This window comes from Liolophura sinensis, chromosome 6, assembly GCF_032854445.1.
Source record: "Liolophura sinensis isolate JHLJ2023 chromosome 6, CUHK_Ljap_v2, whole genome shotgun sequence".
Taxonomy (NCBI): domain Eukaryota; kingdom Metazoa; phylum Mollusca; class Polyplacophora; order Chitonida; family Chitonidae; genus Liolophura; species Liolophura sinensis.
In genome coordinates this window covers 61,383,507-61,406,042 of record NC_088300.1, presented here as the reverse complement: position 1 = coordinate 61,406,042, position 22,536 = coordinate 61,383,507, and the positions used below count along the sequence as shown (strand labels likewise).

Here is a 22,536-nt window from a genome sequence, read left to right as displayed (position 1 = left end):
TAGGTGTTAATTAATCCTTAATGTTTTTATTAGGTCTACAGGAGATCACCTTGGGTAATGCCAGAAGTATGGAAGTTCAGACTGTCACACATATTTTTAATTCGGTCTATTAGGTAAATATTTATTAAAGTCACCATGCAGCTGCTAAGCAACAGGCTTGCAAGTTTACGTGTCTATATCACTCTAACTATGCATGCAACAATTATGTTTCCTCTATTATCAACAGATACAGGTAAGTTTTACCCTCGGAAATAACAAGTGTAGAGGCTTTTTAAACACGACTACACGCCAGGAGGAGTTTCCTTAAAGTAATGTTGTAATTTTTTGTTAGACCGCATCCTTACTATGTGTGAACGGCACTACACAATGTGTGGTCTAATTACCCTGTGTATTCAACCTGGATAGCCTCGAGCTCTTGTGCACATGAGCTTTTCATTTTGTTTGTTTGGTTGGCGTAATCTTTTTTTACGCAATCTGATCGGGAAGCATACAGTACTGTATCAAAGTCAGGCATTCTGATTATCTCAGTTTTTCCTAATGTTTAATCAAATGGGCTTTTTGGGGATTTTTTAACACTGAATTTCTCTGAAAATATGCTTACGACCTCCAATTCACTTAAGAAGTCATTAACTTGATATGTTACATTCAGACGAGATTTCATTTTTTCCCAAATGATTGGAAAATATTTCACAGTACGACAAATCGTTTTACAGCATGGTCTTTTTCAGATCACTGTAACAACCAAACCAAATCTCATACAGCTGTCGATCAAATATGTGGTCATTTTACAAGCAATTTAGCACCGTTCTTGGTGACCACTTGTTACCATGTACGTACAGGAAAAATGCTACACAGAATCAATTTATGTGCTCTTTGGAGAAAGCTCCTTTTCCAGGTGACTCTAGCTGATTGTCAGTAATGCACAGTGTACATCGAAGTGAGACAAGGCCGCACGATACCTTTCCATAATTCAATAGACCAGCGTCCTGTTGGGCAGGTCAGTAAACGGTAACCAGGTCAAGTAGTGCCTTCTTCTATTCTACATCCATGACCTAACACATTGATACTGCCAAAAAAGGCGGGCAGCCACATCCTAGCTACAGCCTTACTCTACAATACACTAAGTCAGGAATTCAGTAACTTACAGTTTTTAATATCTACACACCAAATCAAGGATGGAATATCCCCCTCGCTCCATTGTGCTCTACCCTCCGAGATCACGCGCCTTTCTACGTGAACCTATGGTGCCGAGACAAAGCTCGTGTATAGATGGGCGCCATCAGCGTGGTAATTTCCCTTAAAATTTGGGGACAATTGTTGATAGAGGAGTAACAGATATTTAATAGGTATTTTCAGATTCCTTGAGTCTAAATCTCTACCGATTATAGTTATCCAGCACTTACATGTATCCAAAATAAAAAGGAACTATTTACTCACATATGAACTAATGAATATTAGTTATTCAACATGGCGGCGCCCACGAAAGACAACATGTAAAAAAGAGTTCAAAGAAGTAATCTCATATGTCAAGCAAGCGGTGGAGTTAAAGGCAACTCAGATCACCAGTCTTCCTGTGGCATATCAGAACAAAGATGTCACTGTAGTCTAATCCACTGGGTATGGCAAAAAGTCTTGTATATCAGCTCATGCCTTGGGTCATCCAGTGTCGAGAACGAAGTGAGGAACCCACAATAACTATTGTTGTATGCCGTCTGAATTGTTTTATTCCAAATCAAGTGGTAAGTGTGTAAATATATTTAAATTGCTATGGCTCAGCTTGAGCATGGACAGAAATGATAATAATACCCATGGACGCCTGTAAATAACAGGCGCAGTTGTTCACACAAGGCAAAATTAATCATTTCAGATCAGGTGACATAATATACAAGCCTCGTTTTCGACGACACTTTTGTAAAAAACATGGTGCCCAAGTATATTGCAGATGTAATCTCAATGGAGGCAGTAGGTACATGTCTATTTTAGAATGGCGCTCTACATATGTGCAAACCCTAAGGTCAATACATGCAGTACATCAGTGAATGATCCATATCCTTGTATTACCCAGTATAAAAGCAAACTTTCCCGAAAGACCTAGCCATTTTTAGATGCGATTAAGCAGCTCTGTAACTGTTTTGTTGACCTCTCTTTTAACCTAAGCTTCCCATCTTTTAACATAAGGCCCAGCCTACAAGGCTACATGAAATTTTAAATGGTGTTGCGACAGCCTTCTTTGTGTTTCATGTATTGAAACCTTCAGCTGAAACCATGATTAAAAATATGTTCACTGAGGGTTACCCGTCTAACCCTCCACAGAAGGGCCTTTCCCTGTAAGTTTTTGTTGAACTTTTGATGGAAATTGATTATATCTCATGATTAATAATTTCTTTAAAATCGCTATCCTTTTCATACATCAGATTATAAAATAACAAGGCACTTTGTAAAACTACATAATGTTCAAGTTATATGATACACTGAAATATTGACCTTTAAACAAAAAAAAGGAGAATGATTGACACAGTCATACAGAGACATTATACTCTAATTATATAGCGCTTAGATCTTGAATCAAGACCAAAATTATTATACTGTTACAACTAAGACTGTTTACTGTATGAGTAAGGATGGCAGAGCAATGACTTCATATGTTATGGGGTTGTAAATCATTGTGGTGGTAAAAGACACTGTGTTCACAAGTGCATAACTTTACCACAGAGGTTACTGATATATGCAAATCGTGAACTGCATTTGGCAATCCATGTATTATGGAAGGCAAGTGCAACCCTGTGAATAGCTGAGCAAAATGTTGGGCTATGAGGTAAAAGACTTCCTTGGTCTTTGATATAAAAATGGCTACTGATAATTGGCTATATGTGTACTATGGGTGGGCACTGCAACCATATGACTGATCATAAACTTGAACCACACTGGAAACCGCCACCGCCTCATCCCCCTCTCACAAATACCCCAAAATGTTGGGCTATGAGGTAAAAGACTTCCTTGGTCTTCGATATGCAAATGGCTACTGATGATTGGCTATCTGTGTACTATGGGTGGGCATTGCAACCATATGATTGGCCATAAACTTTAACTAAGCTGGAAACCGCCACCGCCACCGCCACTGCCTCATCCCCCTCTCACAAATACCTCTCCTCACTTCCTGAGATATGCTCAAAAGATATTTTCCTACCAATATTAAGCTTAGTAAACGACTAACCTTAGGAAATGATGCACACAGGTTCACCCACCCAGTGTGAGATCAATGAACATGCCATATTAGTGGCAATGTTATGCCTGCACAGTGGGCACTGAAGAACTATTACTAGTATTTACCTCTGACATCCATACAATATTAGTAATTCATTCTTTTCTTTTATTGGGGTGTAACACCATACTAAAGAATATGTTTCATTAACCGTGGCCAATTTCACAAACGAGGGAAACTAGTGTAATTCACCCACATGACTCTGATTTTCACCTGCAGAGCAAACTCAAAGGACATTTATTCCCCATCATGTTGGTAGTGATCTACAATGAACTTCATGTAAAAACAACTCAACCTCCCTCTGTCAAATGTACTTTCGTCTTGAATATAAGTTATGTCTTATTTCTACAAAACGATGGAGGCTTAGAGCACCTGTATTCAAAACAAGCGCACCAAAACATTTACTATCACTGATGAAGAACAAAGGTAGGGCTCTTTCTTGGCTACATGACTGAATCTGACGCAAGATTTAACAATGTACGACTATATTTGAATTCCGAGAAGCAATTAGTCATCAACAGAAAATGGAGAACTAAACCTAGGACTAGGCAGACGATTATTACACTGAGGAAATCGATTTCAGGATGCAATACAACCCAAAATTTAATCATAACACTGGCAAACGATAAATTTCATTTTCTGATTCCACCTAGGCCATCTCTGTGTAAATGGACACATTTTTGGCCATTTGATTTCATTTGAGAAATTCTTTTGAAAAACGACATAAAGTATACTGGAAAGTTATAATCTTCAACCGTTCAATGTTTCCATAAAAGGAATATATCAATTAAAAAAGAACTTCGCATTACCTTACACTTTCTCGAATACAAAACTGACAGCCAGCTTGCACGCCTTCCATCCAGAGTTCCCGCCACCACGTGTTTTCTGTTTTGACAGCGCCAAAACGGTAGGGATGTACACAAACCTTAATTTTAATACTGGAGTAATGGGTACAGCAGAAATCAGTCTTGTTCATCATTGTCAGTTGAAATGTCATAAAAACTCCTATATAAACAAATGTTCAAGAGAATTTATTCCATTTGTATCATGCTAAAATCGGGAGTAGAAAAAAATCACCCCTTTACTGAAATCAGGTGGGTTAACCCATATTTAAGGGAGGTAATTTCGAAAAACAGCGACATCTGCAGGTAGCAGACGACGTGACGTCCACCTAGATAGTTAATTGAATTCTCCTAAATTGTCCTCTTTTGAAGAAGTGCTTCGGTATGATTTCCAGCCAAAATGGAGACAATGTGAACTTGATGGGTGAGGTCTCCGATTTGGAAAGGTAGAACTATATAACTACTCACTCGATTTCACATTCCTCTTGTAATTTGAAATGAGTACATTTCTTTCCGGCTGTCATTTCATGTTCTGCACGTTTTTGTTTTCCACAGCTCACGTTTGTAAACTGTTTTTCAATTTCAGCAATCACTATCCACAGTCCAGTAGTCCAGGCAACCATTCCAAACGTAGAGGTACTGGTACCCAACAAGGAATGATGGAATATAACCATCACATTCAAATGTCAAATGTGGATGATATCAGCAAACAACTTGATGATATGAAGGAAAATCTCATCAAAACCAGTGGTAATAATGCCTGCGTCTATGAGCAGTGCTTATTTTGTGCTTGTGACATACCATTGTGCTTAACATTATTTTGTGAATACATGTATATCATCAGGAAAAGCTGCCTTAGTGAAGCCTTGTTATGATGCTGATCATGGACAGAAACACTGAATCAAAAGTTCCCCCCCAAAACAATGTCTAACATTTACCACAAAATTTGCTCAGTCATTGTGAAATGTTGCTCACAGCATCTCAGTAATCAAATCAAGGCACTGTAGGAAGGATTACCCTGTAGATACAGATGTGCTCCAATCATCAATTTGTTCAAATGTAACCCTGTTGAACAAAGCAATATAAGCTTACTCCCATAATATAAAAATAGAGACATATGTACATGCAAAAACATCAGCCTCCAGTCATGTTGCAAAAATAGGCCGCATTTTCCATAGTTCTGAGTAAGCTAATACTGCCTGAGCCATCTGTTACTTGTATCAAGTCTGTTTCTGAGAAAAAGGTAGTAACCATTGAGTTATGTCTTGGAAAGAGCCATCAAGGCTTCACATACTGTTATTATTTGATAGTTGCAAAGCCTACAGCTTGGGTCAAAGAAACTTTTTAGACCCTAATGTCTTGGTGAAACACTGAATTAGGCACTACATGTACATGTATATGCATATTAAGGTTGAATAATTTCCTGATAAAAAACATTCCTTTCTCTTCCCAAAGTCCGATGTCATATGCTGGAGGTAGACCTAGCCACTCAATTCAGTCCTTACATGGTGGATACACTGCGCAGTGTAAAGCAGGAGTGCGAGAAGTGCACACAAAAGATGAAACAAGATGAAAGATGCCAAGCAAAAGAAAGTAAATCTGATGCTGAAACTGTCCCCAACAATGAATTCTAAATCAAAATTCAGTGCAACTTGGTATTGCATTTGATGACCTCTTTATTAAAGTCCAGACATGTGTTACAATATTTACAGCAGTATATATACATTAAGATGTTATATTTACAGATCGTTGTCAGAAATGTACATATATGCATAATATGTTATGTACAAATAAATACCATTCAAAATACACTCTGGTCCATAAAAGCTTTTCTGACATAAGGAATTCTGTTATGTCACCTTTAACATAAATTTATACTACATTAAAATGAGCAAACAACGCATTGTGAATTTGATAATTTCAAATAAATACAAAATGTACATTGACCCATGCCTTCTTGAATGTGGTTTGTCAGGAAACATAAGGAATGTCTCAACACAACAATGACAAACCTACTGCCTTGGTAATAACAGTCCTTATTGATGAAAATAAAAATCATAGAGAGCCATTACTCTCACAAGAAATGGTCCTAGTACGCAGACGCTTGGGAAAGTTGTGACGAACAGCAAAGTCCTCCAACAATGAACTCTCCAGAATATCTTTGGCAGTTGGTCTCTTGTCAGGGTCGTGGTCCAGCAACCAGACAACAAAGTCATGCTGAAACAAGGAAATTAGACATGTATCAGCCCCACAACTTTATTTATCCGTATATTTTGTGTCAAATCTTTTATTTCCATTGGGTGGGAGAGTGAGAGGGACCTTCGCTGAAGGTGAGCTTGTTCTAAAGGCTTAAATTACATGTATTTATAGGCTCCTCACTCTTCACCTCCAAATCCTATCATTTCTATAAAAGGCCCGAAGGAGGCACCTTTGCTAGGGAGATGAGCTTGTTCTACAGACTGTACTTCCTCACGCATGAAACTTCCCATGAAAATTAAGAAAGCACAGATTTAGATACAGAAAAAATGTATACATGTACTAATGCCTTTACCTCTTTAGGCATTTCCCTTTTGAACCTCTCTGGAGACTTATGTTGAGTGACATCCTGAAGAGTGCGGATTCTCTCCATCTGTGTGGCAAATGGGAAAAGCAGCTCAAATAGAATCACTCCCAGCGAATAGATGTCCACTTTCTGGTCATAACTTTTTCCAGCCCTCTGAAAATAATTTTAGAATTTAAGTTTAGAATAAACTTAGCATGCACCAGAATGCAGAATATGCAGAATACGTTTGCAAACACCTGTCAACATAATTATCATCATTTTCCAGCTGTATTGATCATTTTTGAATAATTTCATAATTAATTTGAAAGTTATATATTTCATTGAGATTTAATGCCTGCATACTCAAAAATATTCCACTTATTAGGGTGGCAGCTAAAATTTTATGGATTTAAGGAGCCGGAGTAAACCACTGGCCTTGGACATAAATCTAACTGCCCTCTTGTGACTCACAGATTTCCATCTGCAGGATGACCTCAGTGACCATGAGTTTGCTATATTGGTGCAAAGCAAGTGATCTATGATGAGCTTCATTAAAGACAATTCACCACCTAAACACTGCGACCACTTACTGTCACCTAATCCCCAAGAACAGCAAAGATGAGGATTGCACCATCACCCCATGTGACACAGAGTATGAAAATTTCCCACGCTCTAAAAAGAATGTAAGAAGAGTACATGAAGTTTCCCACATGTTCCTGGTACCCTCTCACCTGTTCTGGGCTCATGTAGATATGTGTGCCGACTTGAGCTGTGTGGTTGTCCCCAGACTTCTGCCTGGTCAACCTCTGCTCACTGCTGTCTTCCTGCTCTGACAGGGCGGTAACAAGACCAAAATCACCAACCTTCACCACTCCATCCGTTGAGAAAAATATGTTAGATGGCTACAAGAAAAATTAATGACACAAAATCTTAAACATTTAACAAAAAAAGTAGAAATGTTAATTTGACTGACTTGGGTTTTAATGTTAACTAATGAGTTGAAGAAACTGGGCAGGCATGAGGCCACAGAAAAGCACCCCCGTACACTGTACCTAACAAGAATGCTGACTTTGAGACCTTTGTAAGACTCGAGTCAAAAATCAACTGGCGAGAACAATAGAAGTGCTTTAGTAGAATAACATCTACCAGCTCTCACTGGGATTGGCTGAGTACTTTCAATGTATTTTTATACTGGACTAAGACAATATGCAAGCCAAGACAAAGCTCTCACTAAAAGGTAAGAAGCAACATTTGTAATGAAACAATACCATTGTGTGGCATGTAAAGATAATATGCATGTGTCCCTTAATACTGTAGATTATTAACATCAGTTCAAGAAAAACAGTTGCCAGAATTTCCATAAAATTTCCCTATGCAGACATTTTGCTCTTGAGACTACTGCAATTTTTATACGCACACAAGCCTATATTCAGCAACATAGATTAGCCTTTCCTCGTAAATGGAGATGTACTACAAGACCGTGTTCAGACATTTCTTATCATTCACCCTCTTAAGTTCAGAGGAGTGTTTTTCTACACACGGCTTTTCCTGACAAATAATTTGCAGAGAAACCATGAATGCAAATACACAGAAAACCCACAGAGTCAAATATGACCAATGAGATACCAACAGAAGTCTGAAGTGGGAGATATTACATCTGGTGACATCAAATATTCTGCGCCAGCCTCAACAGTGCATGTATGAAGTCAAGCAAGAACACAATATAATCTAAATATGGTCTAATGGGACTTAAAACTCCTTTGAAAAGAAATGTGCAGGCTAACAAACAAATTATTACATGTGTACTGACAACGACATAGACATAATGAAAGAATAACCCTATAACAGTTACCTTGAGATCTCTGTGCATCAGTCCACAGTCATGTACATACTGCACAGCAGTAACAATCTGGTCAAATATATCCAGTAGCATGTGTCGGTCACGATTCAAAGTGTTTGCCATCAACCAATCTTTGAGTGTCTCTCTTTGACACAGCTGCATCTGAATGAACAGATAAAGTCTAGGAGCACCAAAATGCTTGGATTTATTTCGATTGGAATTACGGAGATCCTCTGACTGACTGGAAACCACAGCAGAGGACAGTTTCTGGTCACTGTTAGTACAGTTCTTAAATAGACTGGAGCCTTTGTCTATCCCATGATGTCCATCCCCACACCCTGAATCCTCAAACACAATACTACAGGTGTCATTTGTATCCTCCTGATGATGGAATAACTTCATGCCATCACCAGCACCCATGTCCGAGTCTCCTGTATCCCCTGGGGTAGAGTTCGAAAACACGACTTCAATGGAGTCATCATGAGACCAAAGGGTGTGTCTGACTGGAGTGGGTATACCCAGACTGAAAGACCCGCTTTCATCATCATCTGAGAAGTTCACTTTAGGAACAAATCCTTCACTATCATTTTCACTTTCGCGCGTTGTGGAGACGTCTGAGGAAATGTCCACCCTGTGTGAAGGACTGCATGATGAGAATGGATTGACATAAGGTGGAGTAAAGACATCTGTATGAAGGTCATTACCAGAGTTACACGGCGTTGGAGTCAGGCACTCACTGAAAGCAACAACAAAAATGGACATAAAACTTCAGTTTACACTGTATTGGGTTAGGTTTCACAAAGTAAAAGTCCTAAACTTTGATCTTCTTTTGAGAACAAAACATTTGAAGCTAGACGTTCAAATCTGGCTGAAATTTTACCACCACAGCACAGAATCAACAGTCAAAATTTTATCGTGAGAAAGATGATATTGTGTATACTTTATGTAAAAATGCATCACTCCATTACATGTTTACATTATCAGCAGAGAATACACTCACAGCACCATCTCCTACACCGCAAACATTTTACCTGTCCTCCATAGCTCTGTCCCTCTTCTCCTGCCAGCCTATAGGTGGAGACTCTAACCAGGCCTGGTAATATCTCACTATACCTCCATGATCAAGCTTGGCCAATGCCTTCACCTCTCTCATCACCTTCTCTTTGGCTGTGTCACTGAAATATACAAAGGTCTATAGCTATCCAGGTTGTGAACATGCACAGTTGCAGGCACATCATGGAATATCATATTTCACTGAGATGGCATAACATAGTTAGATATTATCCAACAATGTTCATGTTTGATAGGCTTCCTATTATATTCCCATTTATTTATATATTTGTGTAAATCACGAGCTGGACTTGAACCTGTGGCCTCATTGTTCAGGAGTTGTCCAGCTTTAGCGAGAACAATGCTGTAGACCAATGAGCTTCCATATCAAGATGAGTGAAGTTTACCAAATAATAAGCCTAAATGAATCTTTTTCTCAAGTAACACTTTTTCAATGCATAAACTTTGGCCCATGGGTATTAAAGTGCTTGTATGCATGACATAATGTTTTAATATAAATTCAAAATCACAAATACACGTAAATATAAAGCACTGATAACTGTTATAGAAGTGCCATAGTATCTCTGCATGTATGTCATATCTTTGTGCCTACAAATACACAGATACTATGGACACATTTTTGTCCAACAGATTTTCCCTTTCATAGGCTTGTGCAGTAATAATCCCTTATAATAGTTTTAAAGCAGCTCACCATGACTTAGCTGTTTGTACAGCAGTACAATTTATACCAGTTGTTGAGTTGTTGACCTAAGATCAGCCATCCCTTTTAAATAAAGTTTATTTACATATAAATTTGTTGTTCAGCTGATACCTTTGAAACGTGGGAAATTTACCTTATGGCACACAATACAAACTCTTTGCATGACTTCACACTAGAAGGAGTACTGTAGTGAGTTAAAGATTTATGGTATACTGTTGAAGGCATTCTGAGTAATGTATCTTCTGGTATATATAACAGCTGTGTACAATGCCGTACTCAAGAATTTTTCACTGATACCACACCAGTTAGCTCTACTGATGTCCAAGATAATGCACCAGCCAGTTTATACTGGCAAAGGTTCCTACGTGTGTCATACAGATATGTACATGTACATAGTGTCCTTCAACGAATGTACATGTAAATGAGTGTTGCTGACTGTCCATTGATGCTAAGGCAATTCCCCTACCAAGGCTGGTATTCAACCCATACATATATAGTACATCTTGTGTCCTAACTACTAAAAGCCAAACATGCTATACACCACCCAGCCACGACTCCCTCATTTCATGAATTAATATCAGCTTGAAATGAAACACAACCATAAACCATTCATAACCAGATCAAAATTAAAACCTCATCACTCACCTATTAGTAAGGGAAATTCTTTTCACTGCATATGGGCACTCATCCATCTTGTTCATAGCCTCAAACACAATCCCGAAGCCGCCTTTACCCAGACAGCGAACATGTTCAAAGTCTGTGTAATACCTACAGCACAGAATTAAGCATTAAGCTTCACATCAAATAGAAAACTAGTAGCAGTTTTAATGAAATGAAAGTGTTGTAAAATCTCTAATGGTTTTTATGATATTTAAAACTGTTCAACCCAAATTTGAAATTTCAAGTAATATGAAATATGCACTTTTCCAGTTACTCCATTAGGACAATAAAGTGTCGCTGTCAATTTACACAATGTGTAAAGTTTATCGTTAAACATGGCAGTGTGCAAGTTCAGATAAAGCTAATGGCAGAGCATTTTTTTTAATTACTGAAACCCGAAGATTAATCTATTCCTGTTTAATAAGTTTTCTATTGTCCATATACCACTCCATGTTGAAGACAAAGCTGTCATTGGAAAAAGGGATTGTAGTCGAACATCTAAAACTGCAATCACCTGATCCCAGTAATCAAATTACACATGAGAAACTTATCCATCAAGAATCTCACCTGGAAGTATATTCCGTACTTTTATCCTCCAACTCCTTCATCTTTGCTGACTGATCGTCAACCGACTTACTCTCTGATGATTTGTCCGTGCCCTGGCAACATAAAAAGGAAACTATGAAATTCCAGAGTGCCTAAAGCAAGCTATCTGTTAATCCATGGGATGGTGAGGGGAGAACGTAAGATAGTGCATAAACTTTCGCTTGTTACAAAATCATATATCCAACATCAGAAACATTGACAATATGATCAACAGTCTTTCAAACTGTTCAACTGATTGTACTGTGAAGCGAGTTTAAAGAAAAGCACTCGCACGTATTTCAAAACTACTTGCTTTAGAAACAGGTAGAAAAACTGATCTCTCTTCCTCAATGAGAGAGTTTTCTTTTCAATGAGGAAATCCTTTCAAAAGAAATACTCATTAGCCATGTCTGACCACATCAGGCGTAAAAGTATGTAAGAACAAATCTATATCACAAATTTATTAATTTCAACTGCACTCACCTGGCTATCTGAGACGGAGACTTGGTGAGTAAGACCTCTCTGGGAGTATTTGTAGGTAAGCAGGTGAACAACTACAGCTGTCACCACAGTGATGGCAACCACTTCTCTCCTGAATCAAGAGGAACCGAAAATGGCTCACACAGAACTGCTAAAGCATAGCATTATGCAGATTAATATGCAAAACACTAATCATTTTGCCCTGTTTGATAGGGTCATAGACCTGGCTTACTGTGACTATCAGACCTTTGACCATAGAGCACACATGTTCAAATTGCTGTTTCAGCTGCGACTTTAGGCCAGACGGTTTGTCAGGTACATGGCAAAGGTCTATGGTTTACTCTGGTTACCTCTATGAGCAAAAAATTTGATTGCCATCATACAGGTGAAAACTTAATCAGTACAGTTTTAAACACCGATCATTCGATCAATAAGACACTGATTTTAAAAAAAACATTTCAAGCTTTCATTATGCCCTGTATGATAAGGTGAAATTTTCTAAAGCAGCTCCCATAGGTTGGGCTGTGACAAATTCAGGAATTCATTGATGTATTTCATGTTAAATGTTTATGGTCACATCATATCAGGACAAATGAAGTTTCCAAGATATTCATGACACTGAACATATTGGCATTTAGTTGGCTAAACCATTCTCTAACTTCTACAGATGATAATGTAGGCTGCCATAATACAGTTACACAGGAACCTCTAGGTCAATGACGAAATGAAACACCTGTGGTATTTATGGCTACCCTAAATGACCTAATATTTTGTTCATGACTAACTTACTCATTTTTCCTGATTCTGAGAGTTCTATTGACTTTACAAAGTTGTTTCAAGGTTTGTTTGGAAGGCCAGGTGATATTCTAGTGGAAAGATTTAAGTTTCAACACCAAAAAATACCATATTTGATATAATATTTTCATATTTTTTAAAAACATCAGTGTCATCCACTAGCCTGACCAGTCATGTAAGATGGGGCCATCAGCATTTCTAGATGATCATGACCTCCCCATGTTTCCAAAGAGGCAAATGAGACAAGTGCTACTCCCATTTGTTGGAGTTTTCTAAAGATAAGCAGCTAACTTCCACCTACCACCAATTCCATAGTGTCACAGAAATGGTATCCATGCCTTCATCCATCACTGAACCATTATTGTGCAAGCCTGCATCTTCAGCTCCCTCTAGTGGTAACACAGGCGTAAAGTCTGGGTACAGGTAACACCCACCATCTGAATTAGAACGCAAAAGCAGACATACTGTAATTCTTCACTCTTTCCTTACATTTGCAAGGTGTTTACTCAAGCATATTATGAACACATTATTCTGTGAAGACTGATAATATCATACTTTTAGTGAAGCCCTGAAATTGACCAATATGACCCATGAAGTTTTGTCTCCAAAATCAAATTAAAAATGGGCATAAACTGCATAAAAAGTTGCTCTATCACATGCGAAAAGGTCGAGGAATTAGGGTATATTAGGCCATCAATTTTCAGTTAGAGGAAACATGAGCATTCAGTCAAGTTTAGTCATCATGAGCAACCAAAGCTTGTCATACACAGGGGCTTAAGACACAACTCAACTCAACTTTGTTGACTGCTGTGTCTGGTTCTTTGTGCCCGTGAGAAATAAAAACACAACTAAATTGGAGTTGTGCTCATGTAAGTCGTTACATGTATGCCAGTCAATCTTACATTGATATGGCAATCAGCATTGGGGCCCACTACACACAATCACTTGAGTTGGGCTGTGCCACATCATGAGCTCTCATGTACATGGATGCCAAGCTTACCGCGATGACCTCAAGACAACTTCAAGCACACATCATCCTTGTCCATGAGTGATTACACATAATTGCAGAAATTATCATACTTAAGGTAAAGGTAATAATTTACTGACCGTAAGGGTACATATCCTGCCACACAGACATAGCGCTGGAATCTGATTCGCCAATCACAGAATCCTCTTCCCCAAGGAGAGGAAGGCTCGCCCGCTCAAAGCCTACACGCAGGGCTGGTGTTCGTGATGGGGCTGGTAATGATATAATAAGATCAATACATTCCACCCGACTGCTGAATGCAATGTTAAAAGCTCTTTCTCGTAATGCTAAATAGGCTATACTAGAGATTTTGGGCACAAATTTCTTATCTGATGATCATATCAAATTTTCTCTATTTACCAAGAACAGCTAAAATTCTTGCCTTTCAGTGAATACCAGACTTACCATATACGGCGTTAGAATGATTCTAAAGTTTGAAAAAGTTATAATCATTTGGAACTTTATCACCCATTTTGAATGGCAAAACATGCACAGATAAAGGTGATATTTTGAGAAATGCAATTACTTTGGCTACTTCAACATAATGGCAAACATTTGAATAGATGTGTGCTGATCGATTGTTTTCTTAAAATCACCTGTGTAGTCCCTTCACATTAAAATAAATGTGAAAACTTCATGGAAACTCAATTAAAACAATTAAATGTGATCAATCAACAATAATCTTATCTCATGAAATATTGTACATGACAGATTTAACATTCAAATATTTGAACACACTACTATCATATACTAAGATATTAGGTATATCATTCTCCATTAAATACCTGTGGCCAGGTAAGGCTTCCATGAGACACGGGGCACACGCACCGCCACACCGCTGTTAGTATCACTGTTACCATTCCTGCCCGGATATGATCCGGCCGATGCCTCGGATACCATATCCTTCATCTTGACTGAGGGCTGCACATACATCTGGTCCTGGTGGATACCTGTGGTCACATTAGTACATTAACACCTGAATTCATCCCAACATTTAACATTATTTACAGCAAGTTCACAATAGTGTCTCCTTGTGTAAGTGTATAAGGGTTCTGACAGAAATCTGAAGAAGGAGACAGCTTACTATCAAAAAACAAAGTCTGACACTAACTAAACTCATAGCGCATGACGTACCCACATAAAGCAGAGGTTCAGGAGGTAGGTTAACAGTCTCTGATTCAGCAGATCCGGTCAGAGCTGGGATGATTTGCTCACTGAACAGATTCACCGGCTCCAACTTCCCTTTGCTTACTGTCCAGGCATTGGCAATGGGAGAGGGGAACTGCAACCAAGAACATTTCAGAAGGTAAACACACCTATCCTAAATGACCATAAATTTTGTTCATCACTAATTTGTCCATTTTTTTCCAGATTCTGAGAGTTCTTTTGAGTTTAGAACTGTATCTTGAGTTTTTCTTGGAACATGAAATGATATACTACTGGAAAATTGTAAGTTTCAGCACCAAAAATAATATTTTGCGACATTTATTTTGCCTCTAAAAAAACACTTTTCTTTTTTAAGTCATTCAGGGTACCTGCTGTGAATGACTGACAAGAAGTTACCTACTGTGAATGAATGACAAGAAGTTATTCTGGTAAGAGTTTTTTCTAATATAATTTTGTGTTCTGCATGTACAAGGTACAGCAAATCATCTACTTGTTCTTACAACAGGGAGATCACCCACACAGTGCATGTTTTGGCACATTAGAGAGAATGAGTGAGTGAGTGAGTGAATGAGTACTTGGCGTTTAATGTCGTACTTAACAATTTTTCAATCATATGACAACAAGGAGAATGTATGTAATGTGCCAGCTTGCTGCAGGACAGATTTCCAACTCTCTTTTATTCAGTGCTGCCTCACTGAGACGACTTACCAAAGACAAGTAAGATGCCTCGCCCGAGCCATCATACTGATACTGGTCAACCAGCCATTGCACTAATGCTGAATCCTCAACTTCCTCTTTTTTAAGGTCTTAGGTGTGACCCGACCCATAATTGACCCTGGTTCTCCCATCCGCGAAGCGGATGCTCTACCAGCTGTGTTATTATAAGTGTGTTACCTGATCTGGACAGGTTATTGTATAATTAACCCGCAATACTTTTCCGGTGCTGAAAATCTAATAAATAATGTTTTCAAAGTGCATCCAAAGTAATACCTCACTGGAAGGATTTAGGGTCTTATCTACCACATCACAAGAGATCTACAGGTCCTCACCTCTCGTTTCCAAAGGACCTGCTCTGAATCAGTTTTACTGACAGCCACCACCATGCCCCGTGGTACTATCACCTTCAGAACTCCTTCAAATTCTGTCTGCTGAACTGGTGGATCTTCCTCACCTGTTATGAAACACAATCAGGTAAGTACGAAAAGTGGCAACCATGTTTACATTTCTTCAAGTACACCATACATGTAATTAAGGTTTTTATTTTATAAGCTGAAAGAATAAAAAATGTTTTTTTTTCAAATAATGTTCTTGGGGTCAGCCCACAAAAAGGGGTAATCAATGTGTGACACAAGGGGGGATTTACACTTTGTTGAAGTCCAACAAAAATCCTACTGTTTTATAGCACTGACAATGGGTGTAACTAAGACGCAAGTATGAAGAGTGTGTGAAATATGAAAAAATACATGACCAGACACCAGGTGCTTGTGTAACATGGACACAAATATGCATACAAAAAGGGAGAACAAGAAACGACAGATGTGAAGTAAACACTTTTCTTCTCACAGGAATGAGTAAATCCATGGAATGCTTTAGTCAAGTTAGCGCAACTTCAAAGCCTATGTTTTGAAAGTGTGAAATTCTATAGAATCTGCAATAGCTAATATGAAATGCATGGTAAACTATATGATCTTTCTTCTTGAGAAGTATTCCATGAATAACTTTAAAATATTTTTAATCAGGGAACAAGTGTGTTTTCAATATTGGGCAGGCAAAGTTCCTTCATTGTATTTTTCTCTAATACAATCTAACAGCCATCTCTTTCCCACAGTCGCGTGTGTAACTGAGACACCAAGTTCTATAACAGAACATAAATTTTGACTGATTAGTGTTTACGGCCACATCCAGCAATATTCAGCAAATATACATGAAGCTCACAGTACTGTCACAACCATAAACGTGGCAGTTATACTTTTCAATGATTGATTGGTGTTTTTTTGCTGCATGAGCAATATTTCACATACTTTGCTGTGAAAACAATGTAACTCACAATACAAAAATACTCAACAGGTAAGAAACACATTGTGTCTAAATTAGTTGCCTCTTACAGCAAGCTTGCTTAGGGAACTGGGAACCTATTCTTCTTAGCTTGATTTATTTATTTATTTATTTATTTGATTGATGTTTTGCGCCGTAATATTTCACTTATACGACGGCAGCCAGCATTATGGTGGGAGGAAACCGGGCAGAGCCCAGGCGATATCCATGACCATACACAGGTTGCATGGAGACGTGTGGCCGGAGACAATAGTAATGATGGTCATGTTTGTGATCAGCAGTAAGAAAAACCATGGATTCTGTAGTTACTTTGTTAAATCCGTTCTGTGGACACCAATAGCAGAAAAAATCTAACACCATCACCCATCCGTCACGTAAGTTGTTCTTTAACTTCTGGAATTGATTATGCTGCGACGATCAAGTGTGAAGATGGCAAGTTAAAAATACAACCTCCTTACTCAAATCTTTGATAAGGGTATACACAGTCCCCATTTTGGTGGACAGCAATTTTCTTAATTGTTTCAATGGACCTTTCGAGGTTACCCATACCTTCCAAAGATTTCGGTATTTGAGCTCAACTGAACAATCAGGTCTTTAATCCCATCATCAGAACATTTGGTACAGCTATGGTCAATAAATCCCGTCTTGTAGAACTTATTCCCTTCTTCCTTAGGCCACACTGCATTCTATAGCCTAGTAAATGTCTTTGATTCTATAGTCCTTGATTACTGTCCTTGTTACTGTCAACCAGGCTATTTATGACCAAGATTTTAAGGTTGGTGTTTGTGTAATACTGACATAAACACTGGTATAAAGACTCATCAGTTTCACGTGTGGAGGCCGCAGTCTATAGAACATTGTACATGCAATAAAGGTTGAAGGATGCTGAATTTTAAACTGCTTGTACAATGTAGCAATTGATGCTGAGCTGAAGAGTTTGGCGTTTCTGCATGGAAGCAGAACAGCATTCTTCACAAGGAATGACTGGACTTTATCAACAGTCTCTTTTGGTAAGGATAACTTGTGACGCTTGCATTGAAGGGTGGGATTCTTAGTAGTGCCAATCTAAGAGATGTGCTTGTCTGCCGCAGCAATCTGTAATTCTTTACTTTAAATGACACCAACAGGTGTTTGTTCAAGCATTGCTCACGCATTTTATTTGAGGTAATCATTACAAATAAAAATGAGCTGAAAACAGATATCTACACAAATGTAATGTCACCTTATCTTGTGGACTGAATCCTTGATCTTTTGGATCTTTTGTAGAACATTTCCAAGACCTTCATGTAGCAGGACTTGTGGAAGTTGTGCACATTGGCATGAACAGCCTCCAAAACAAGGAATGAGGTACATGAAAGTTTGACTGTTAAATAACTTTCAAAATAATTAAGGTATACAACCACTACGACTGCAGACTTGAACCCTCCTGCTGCTAGCCATAACTTTAAGCTAGACACGTGGCTTTTCAGGTACCTTAAACACTAGTGAATTACATAAAGGTTCACCATTAATTTGTGGTATAACTCGGAAGACCCAGTGAAGAAAACACACAAATCAAATTGGTTCTTCTATCTATTTGAACCCAATCATTAATGACAATGTCTTACCTGAATGCTGACATGTCACTATGGAGATTCCATCATCATCTTCTTCCTCAGATGTGTCTGTCTGTATCACCTTCTTCACACCTTCAAACAGGTGAACTTCATGCTGGCCTACGCTAAAATTCCACCTACAGACGCAATTCATTGTACATACAAGTACATGCAATTATTCCAAATTCTATTTCCCTATATCTACTTCAATGCTCAAGTTTACTTGTATTTGTGTCACAGGTTTACGTTACATAGAGAATACTGAAAACTGAGTTACTGCCATAGATTTTATCATATTTATAAGCAAACTAAATCTTGACATGTTGCTCACAGTGAGATAGATTAGAAGCAGACTGAATACTGAAAATTTACTTACTGCCATAGATTTTATCATATTTATAAGCAAACTAAATCTTGACATGTTGCTCACAGTGAGATAGATTAGAAGCAGACTGTTAGTTATTGCTTATGTTTCTAAAAAAAAACTCAGATCTTTTTGGGAATATCTGCACGGTGTCATTTAAAATCAAAATACAGTTTTTGTGGTGTTCTCTGAGCTTTTTATTTTTTTTACTTCTTTTTGTTTCTATGAAAATAGAAAAATAGGAAACTGGTTTTGATATTTATATCAGATTTATGATCATGAATCTATTGCTTCTTTCGCCCACCTCTCTGCCCCAGTCCGGGAGTCCACAGCTCTGACAGTGTGAGTGTTCCTGGTTATCATTAGAATATCCTCTTCCTCAGAGACTTCCTTATTCCCCACCAGGGTACAGCCTTGTACAGTGCACCTGTACCGAGTCTGACAAACACACAGCAACATACAGTGAGAGAAAGCATTCATGGGAACCAAAATATATCCCTACACCTTCAACACCCACACAACAAATATCAAACACATTTCTAGAAAAATTCTTAGTCTGTAAATAGTACATAGACTAATGTTGTCCTATATATGTTGAGCAAGAAGGTTGCAACATCCAAATTTGCCCCTATTATAAACTATAACATAATATGACATAATGTCAGAGTTTTCAGAAAATCATTTCGCATGAATATTTGAAAAAAAGTTGATTAAACAAGAACAAAATCCACAACTACTAAAATGGAGGTAGAGGAAGTTTTCCTGCTAACTGAGTTTATTTGAATGAATGATTGAGGTTTTATATCACACTGGCAATGTACGAAAGGAAAAGATTGAGAGACTTCCATCTCATTTTGATAGTAATACATAATACCTAATATAAGAGGGAAGGCAATGACTGTCCTAATTATGTTACTAATGGTAAAACAAAAAAACAAAAACGAACATTTCTTTTCTAATAAAATAGCTGGTAAATCTCCCCAACTTATTCATAGATTGTGCTATCATACACCTACATGTAATACCATCAAAAAATCCTCTCGCAATAATCCAAAATAACATTTAAGTTTGGACAAATCTAAAGTAACCTATCCCTTGATTTTCTTTTTTACTTTTCACATTGTTTACACAAAAATACACATTAAGGACACAGAGTACACACCTGTCCTGTTTGTTTTTCCAGTCCATATGTGCAGAGTTCTTTTCCACCAACAACAACAGTGTTTTCGCTCAGCTTGAAAGAAGAACTGAGCAAAGTCTCAGCTGTGAAAGGAACAGCCTCAATACTCTCTCCATTATATTGATACAGGCCTCCATCCAATGATGGGATCAACCGAGTTCGCTCCCCATTTCTCATGATCTACAAACATTTTACAACAAAATCAGGTGAAAAATATTTACCAATAATTTGGTATAGTGCATGAGAAAATAATTCTCAGCTTAAATGTGCATTTATGTCAAACTAACATCTACACTGCCAATGTAGCTGCTCTAAATATTTGACTTGAGGATACCCTTTGGACAAATATACAGGACACTGTAAAAAACAATAAGAAGCACTGTTTTAAAATTAATCTCTGTATACAACACTACAGGATGGAGATCCTATACGTGTCACGTCGTAATGTATATGTTGCCTAACAAACAAAATAATAACATTTTGGCTATGATGTTTCTGTTGATTTTTATACATTTCATGTAGGATTCTTACAGAGTTAGGCTTACCCCAAGTTTACTGATACTGGAGGAAAGAAGAGGCTGACTGCCAGTGTTAATGCTCCAGGCCATCGACCCCTTCTGATTTAGATCCAGGGCAGACATCTTACCATCTAGCGTGCTCACAAGCATCAGGTTTCTACAGAAAATTAACAAACTCATCAGCCAACAGCACAGAAAGAAATTCTTTTGTTAGAGCCTCCACTCTCGTCCCATGTAAGTGCATATACAGAAACTGTACGTAATCTAATTTTCATGTAGCACCTAAGTTACTTTACTTTATTCAGGCTGTACCAGTTTTCTTCTTACACTTACAATGTCTGTTAAGAATAAACCTGAAAGTAATAATTTGATGGCAATGTTGGCATGTTGGTCTAAATTTCACTTCACAATGCTGATTTACTGTTACACATTCTCGTAACACAATAAATGGGGTTTGAGCTACCGTTACATAAAAACAATAATGCAAACTATTACTATAAGTGTCTCAGAGCACAGAAAAATGGTCTTGCAGGTTAAAGACATTATAGAAGAAATGGAGTCAATCTATTAAGCACAGCTGTCATGATAAATTGCAAACTAAATGAATATATTACAGTATGGAATACTGGGAGATTATGTGCATTTGGAAGAATGCTTGACAACATAAACTGGTAATTACAACAAGCTATAAAGCATACATACTAATTGGCTTACATACCGGTCAGAAAAAAAGACGATTTGACTTTAGGGCAGAAACAGATTTTTGCATGTATTCCTTAGATATCATAAGTGATACATGTCTGCAAGAAGGAAATTATGATCAGTAAATCGTCTGAGGCATGAGTCAGAGACACTCTATCAAATGTCCAGTTGTGAGATCTCTTGACTATGATCAGACAAGACGATGGCTACTGTTGCACTGTCTGAAACACACGCTGTCACAAGCTGTGATTGTATACACTACACATTCATGACGCATCCGTAACACCTGTCACTCTACCCCGACGCTCTCGCTGGCTGTCAATCATGCTATGACACTTGAGTGTCAGATTAGACTCGTGAGAACGTTAGCTACAGATTAATTTTATAATTAACATCATAATAATGTCATCACATGTATCGTGTCAGCTTGACTTATACTGTTGTGCTGTATGCAACATCTTCAGATAAACAGATAAAGAAACATGACTCACGAATAATCTTGCGGGATTTTGCATGGTGTTTTCACATTTTCCGCAGATGTTGTTGTTGCAGTGCTTGACACACCCGATTTTGCTATGAAAAGGGTGGCTACAGACGCAATGACACTCCACAATCTCGCCGACCATTTGTTTTTTCTGCGCCCCATCGAGGCAGTCTTTCTTGCACCATCCAGTCCAAGGAGCAGACGGATGACATCAAAAGTTTCACATCACTCAATCTGATGTGTTCGCTGTTGCCCATGTGATGCTGTTTTGATTCATTCATTGGTCCTTAGGGAAGGTAGACGTGGACTTCACCTAAAATGTCGTCATTTCCGGTTGGGAAACCCCCTGTAAACCAACATTTCCAGAAAAATCTCCAACCAAAACGAGGCTTTTCGGAATCAACCGAAGTAAAGTGGGAAAAAAAATCTGCACCTCCATCTCAATTAATTGTAGTTTAAATAAGTTTTGAAGAAGTATGTCTTCCAGTTACAGCGATATTTATTTATGAAGTATTTTTAAGTTTCATCGCAGAGTTGAGATTATAATTAATGAAACTGGCAATACACGGAGTAGAAATCATAAATTAAATCTTTAAAAACAGATCTCATGCAACTATAAAAAACTGAAACTGTATATGTAGGCCTAATCACATCATGTTAATTAGAA

At 38.0% G+C, this 22,536-nt stretch overlaps 2 protein-coding genes across 2 annotated transcripts; one reads left to right on the top strand and one right to left on the bottom strand.

Moving 5' to 3' along the window:
- The first annotated feature begins 4,414 nt into the window (after positions 1-4,414).
- Positions 4,415-6,027, top strand: LOC135468344 (uncharacterized). The gene is made up of 3 exons (XM_064746542.1): positions 4,415-4,550; positions 4,691-4,854; positions 5,560-6,027. The coding sequence occupies exons 1-3, from the start codon at positions 4,489-4,491 to the stop codon at positions 5,736-5,738; spliced, it is 405 nt and encodes a 134-aa protein (XP_064602612.1). The 5' UTR covers positions 4,415-4,488; the 3' UTR covers positions 5,739-6,027.
- A 123-nt stretch (positions 6,028-6,150) lies between these two features.
- On the bottom strand, positions 6,151-22,114 carry LOC135468342 (eukaryotic translation initiation factor 2-alpha kinase 3-like). Its single transcript, XM_064746541.1, has 18 exons — positions 21,877-22,114; positions 20,711-20,840; positions 20,148-20,345; positions 19,290-19,423; positions 18,634-18,758; positions 16,021-16,142; positions 14,939-15,086; positions 14,590-14,754; positions 13,885-14,016; positions 13,079-13,214; positions 11,986-12,094; positions 11,485-11,576; positions 10,903-11,025; positions 9,518-9,661; positions 8,499-9,222; positions 7,378-7,548; positions 6,656-6,820; positions 6,151-6,321 (listed from the first exon to the last, which is right to left on the bottom strand). The coding sequence occupies exons 1-18, from the start codon at positions 22,029-22,031 to the stop codon at positions 6,160-6,162; spliced, it is 3,135 nt and encodes a 1,044-aa protein (XP_064602611.1). The 5' UTR covers positions 22,032-22,114; the 3' UTR covers positions 6,151-6,159.
- Positions 22,115-22,536: the final 422 nt, after the last annotated feature.

Bases quoted from the DNA above. Each gene is read 5' to 3' on its own strand.
- LOC135468344 (XM_064746542.1), top strand. From the start codon at position 4,489: ATGATTTCCAGCCAAAATGGAGACAATGTGAACTTGATGGGTGAGGTC. The intron at 4,551-4,690 runs GTAGAACTATAT...TTTCAATTTCAG, and splicing joins GAGGTCTCCGATTTGGAAAG to CAATCACTATCCACAGTCCA. The intron at 4,855-5,559 runs GTAATAATGCCT...CTCTTCCCAAAG, and splicing joins AAATCTCATCAAAACCAGTG to TCCGATGTCATATGCTGGAG.
- LOC135468342 (XM_064746541.1), bottom strand. From the start codon at position 22,031: ATGGGGCGCAGAAAAAACAAATGGTCGGCGAGATTGTGGAGTGTCATT. The intron at 15,087-16,020 runs GTGAGGACCTGT...TCTTGGTTGCAG, and splicing joins AGGTCCTTTGGAAACGAGAG to TTCCCCTCTCCCATTGCCAA. The intron at 6,821-7,377 runs GTGAGAGGGTAC...AATTATTTTCAG, and splicing joins TCTACATGAGCCCAGAACAG to AGGGCTGGAAAAAGTTATGA.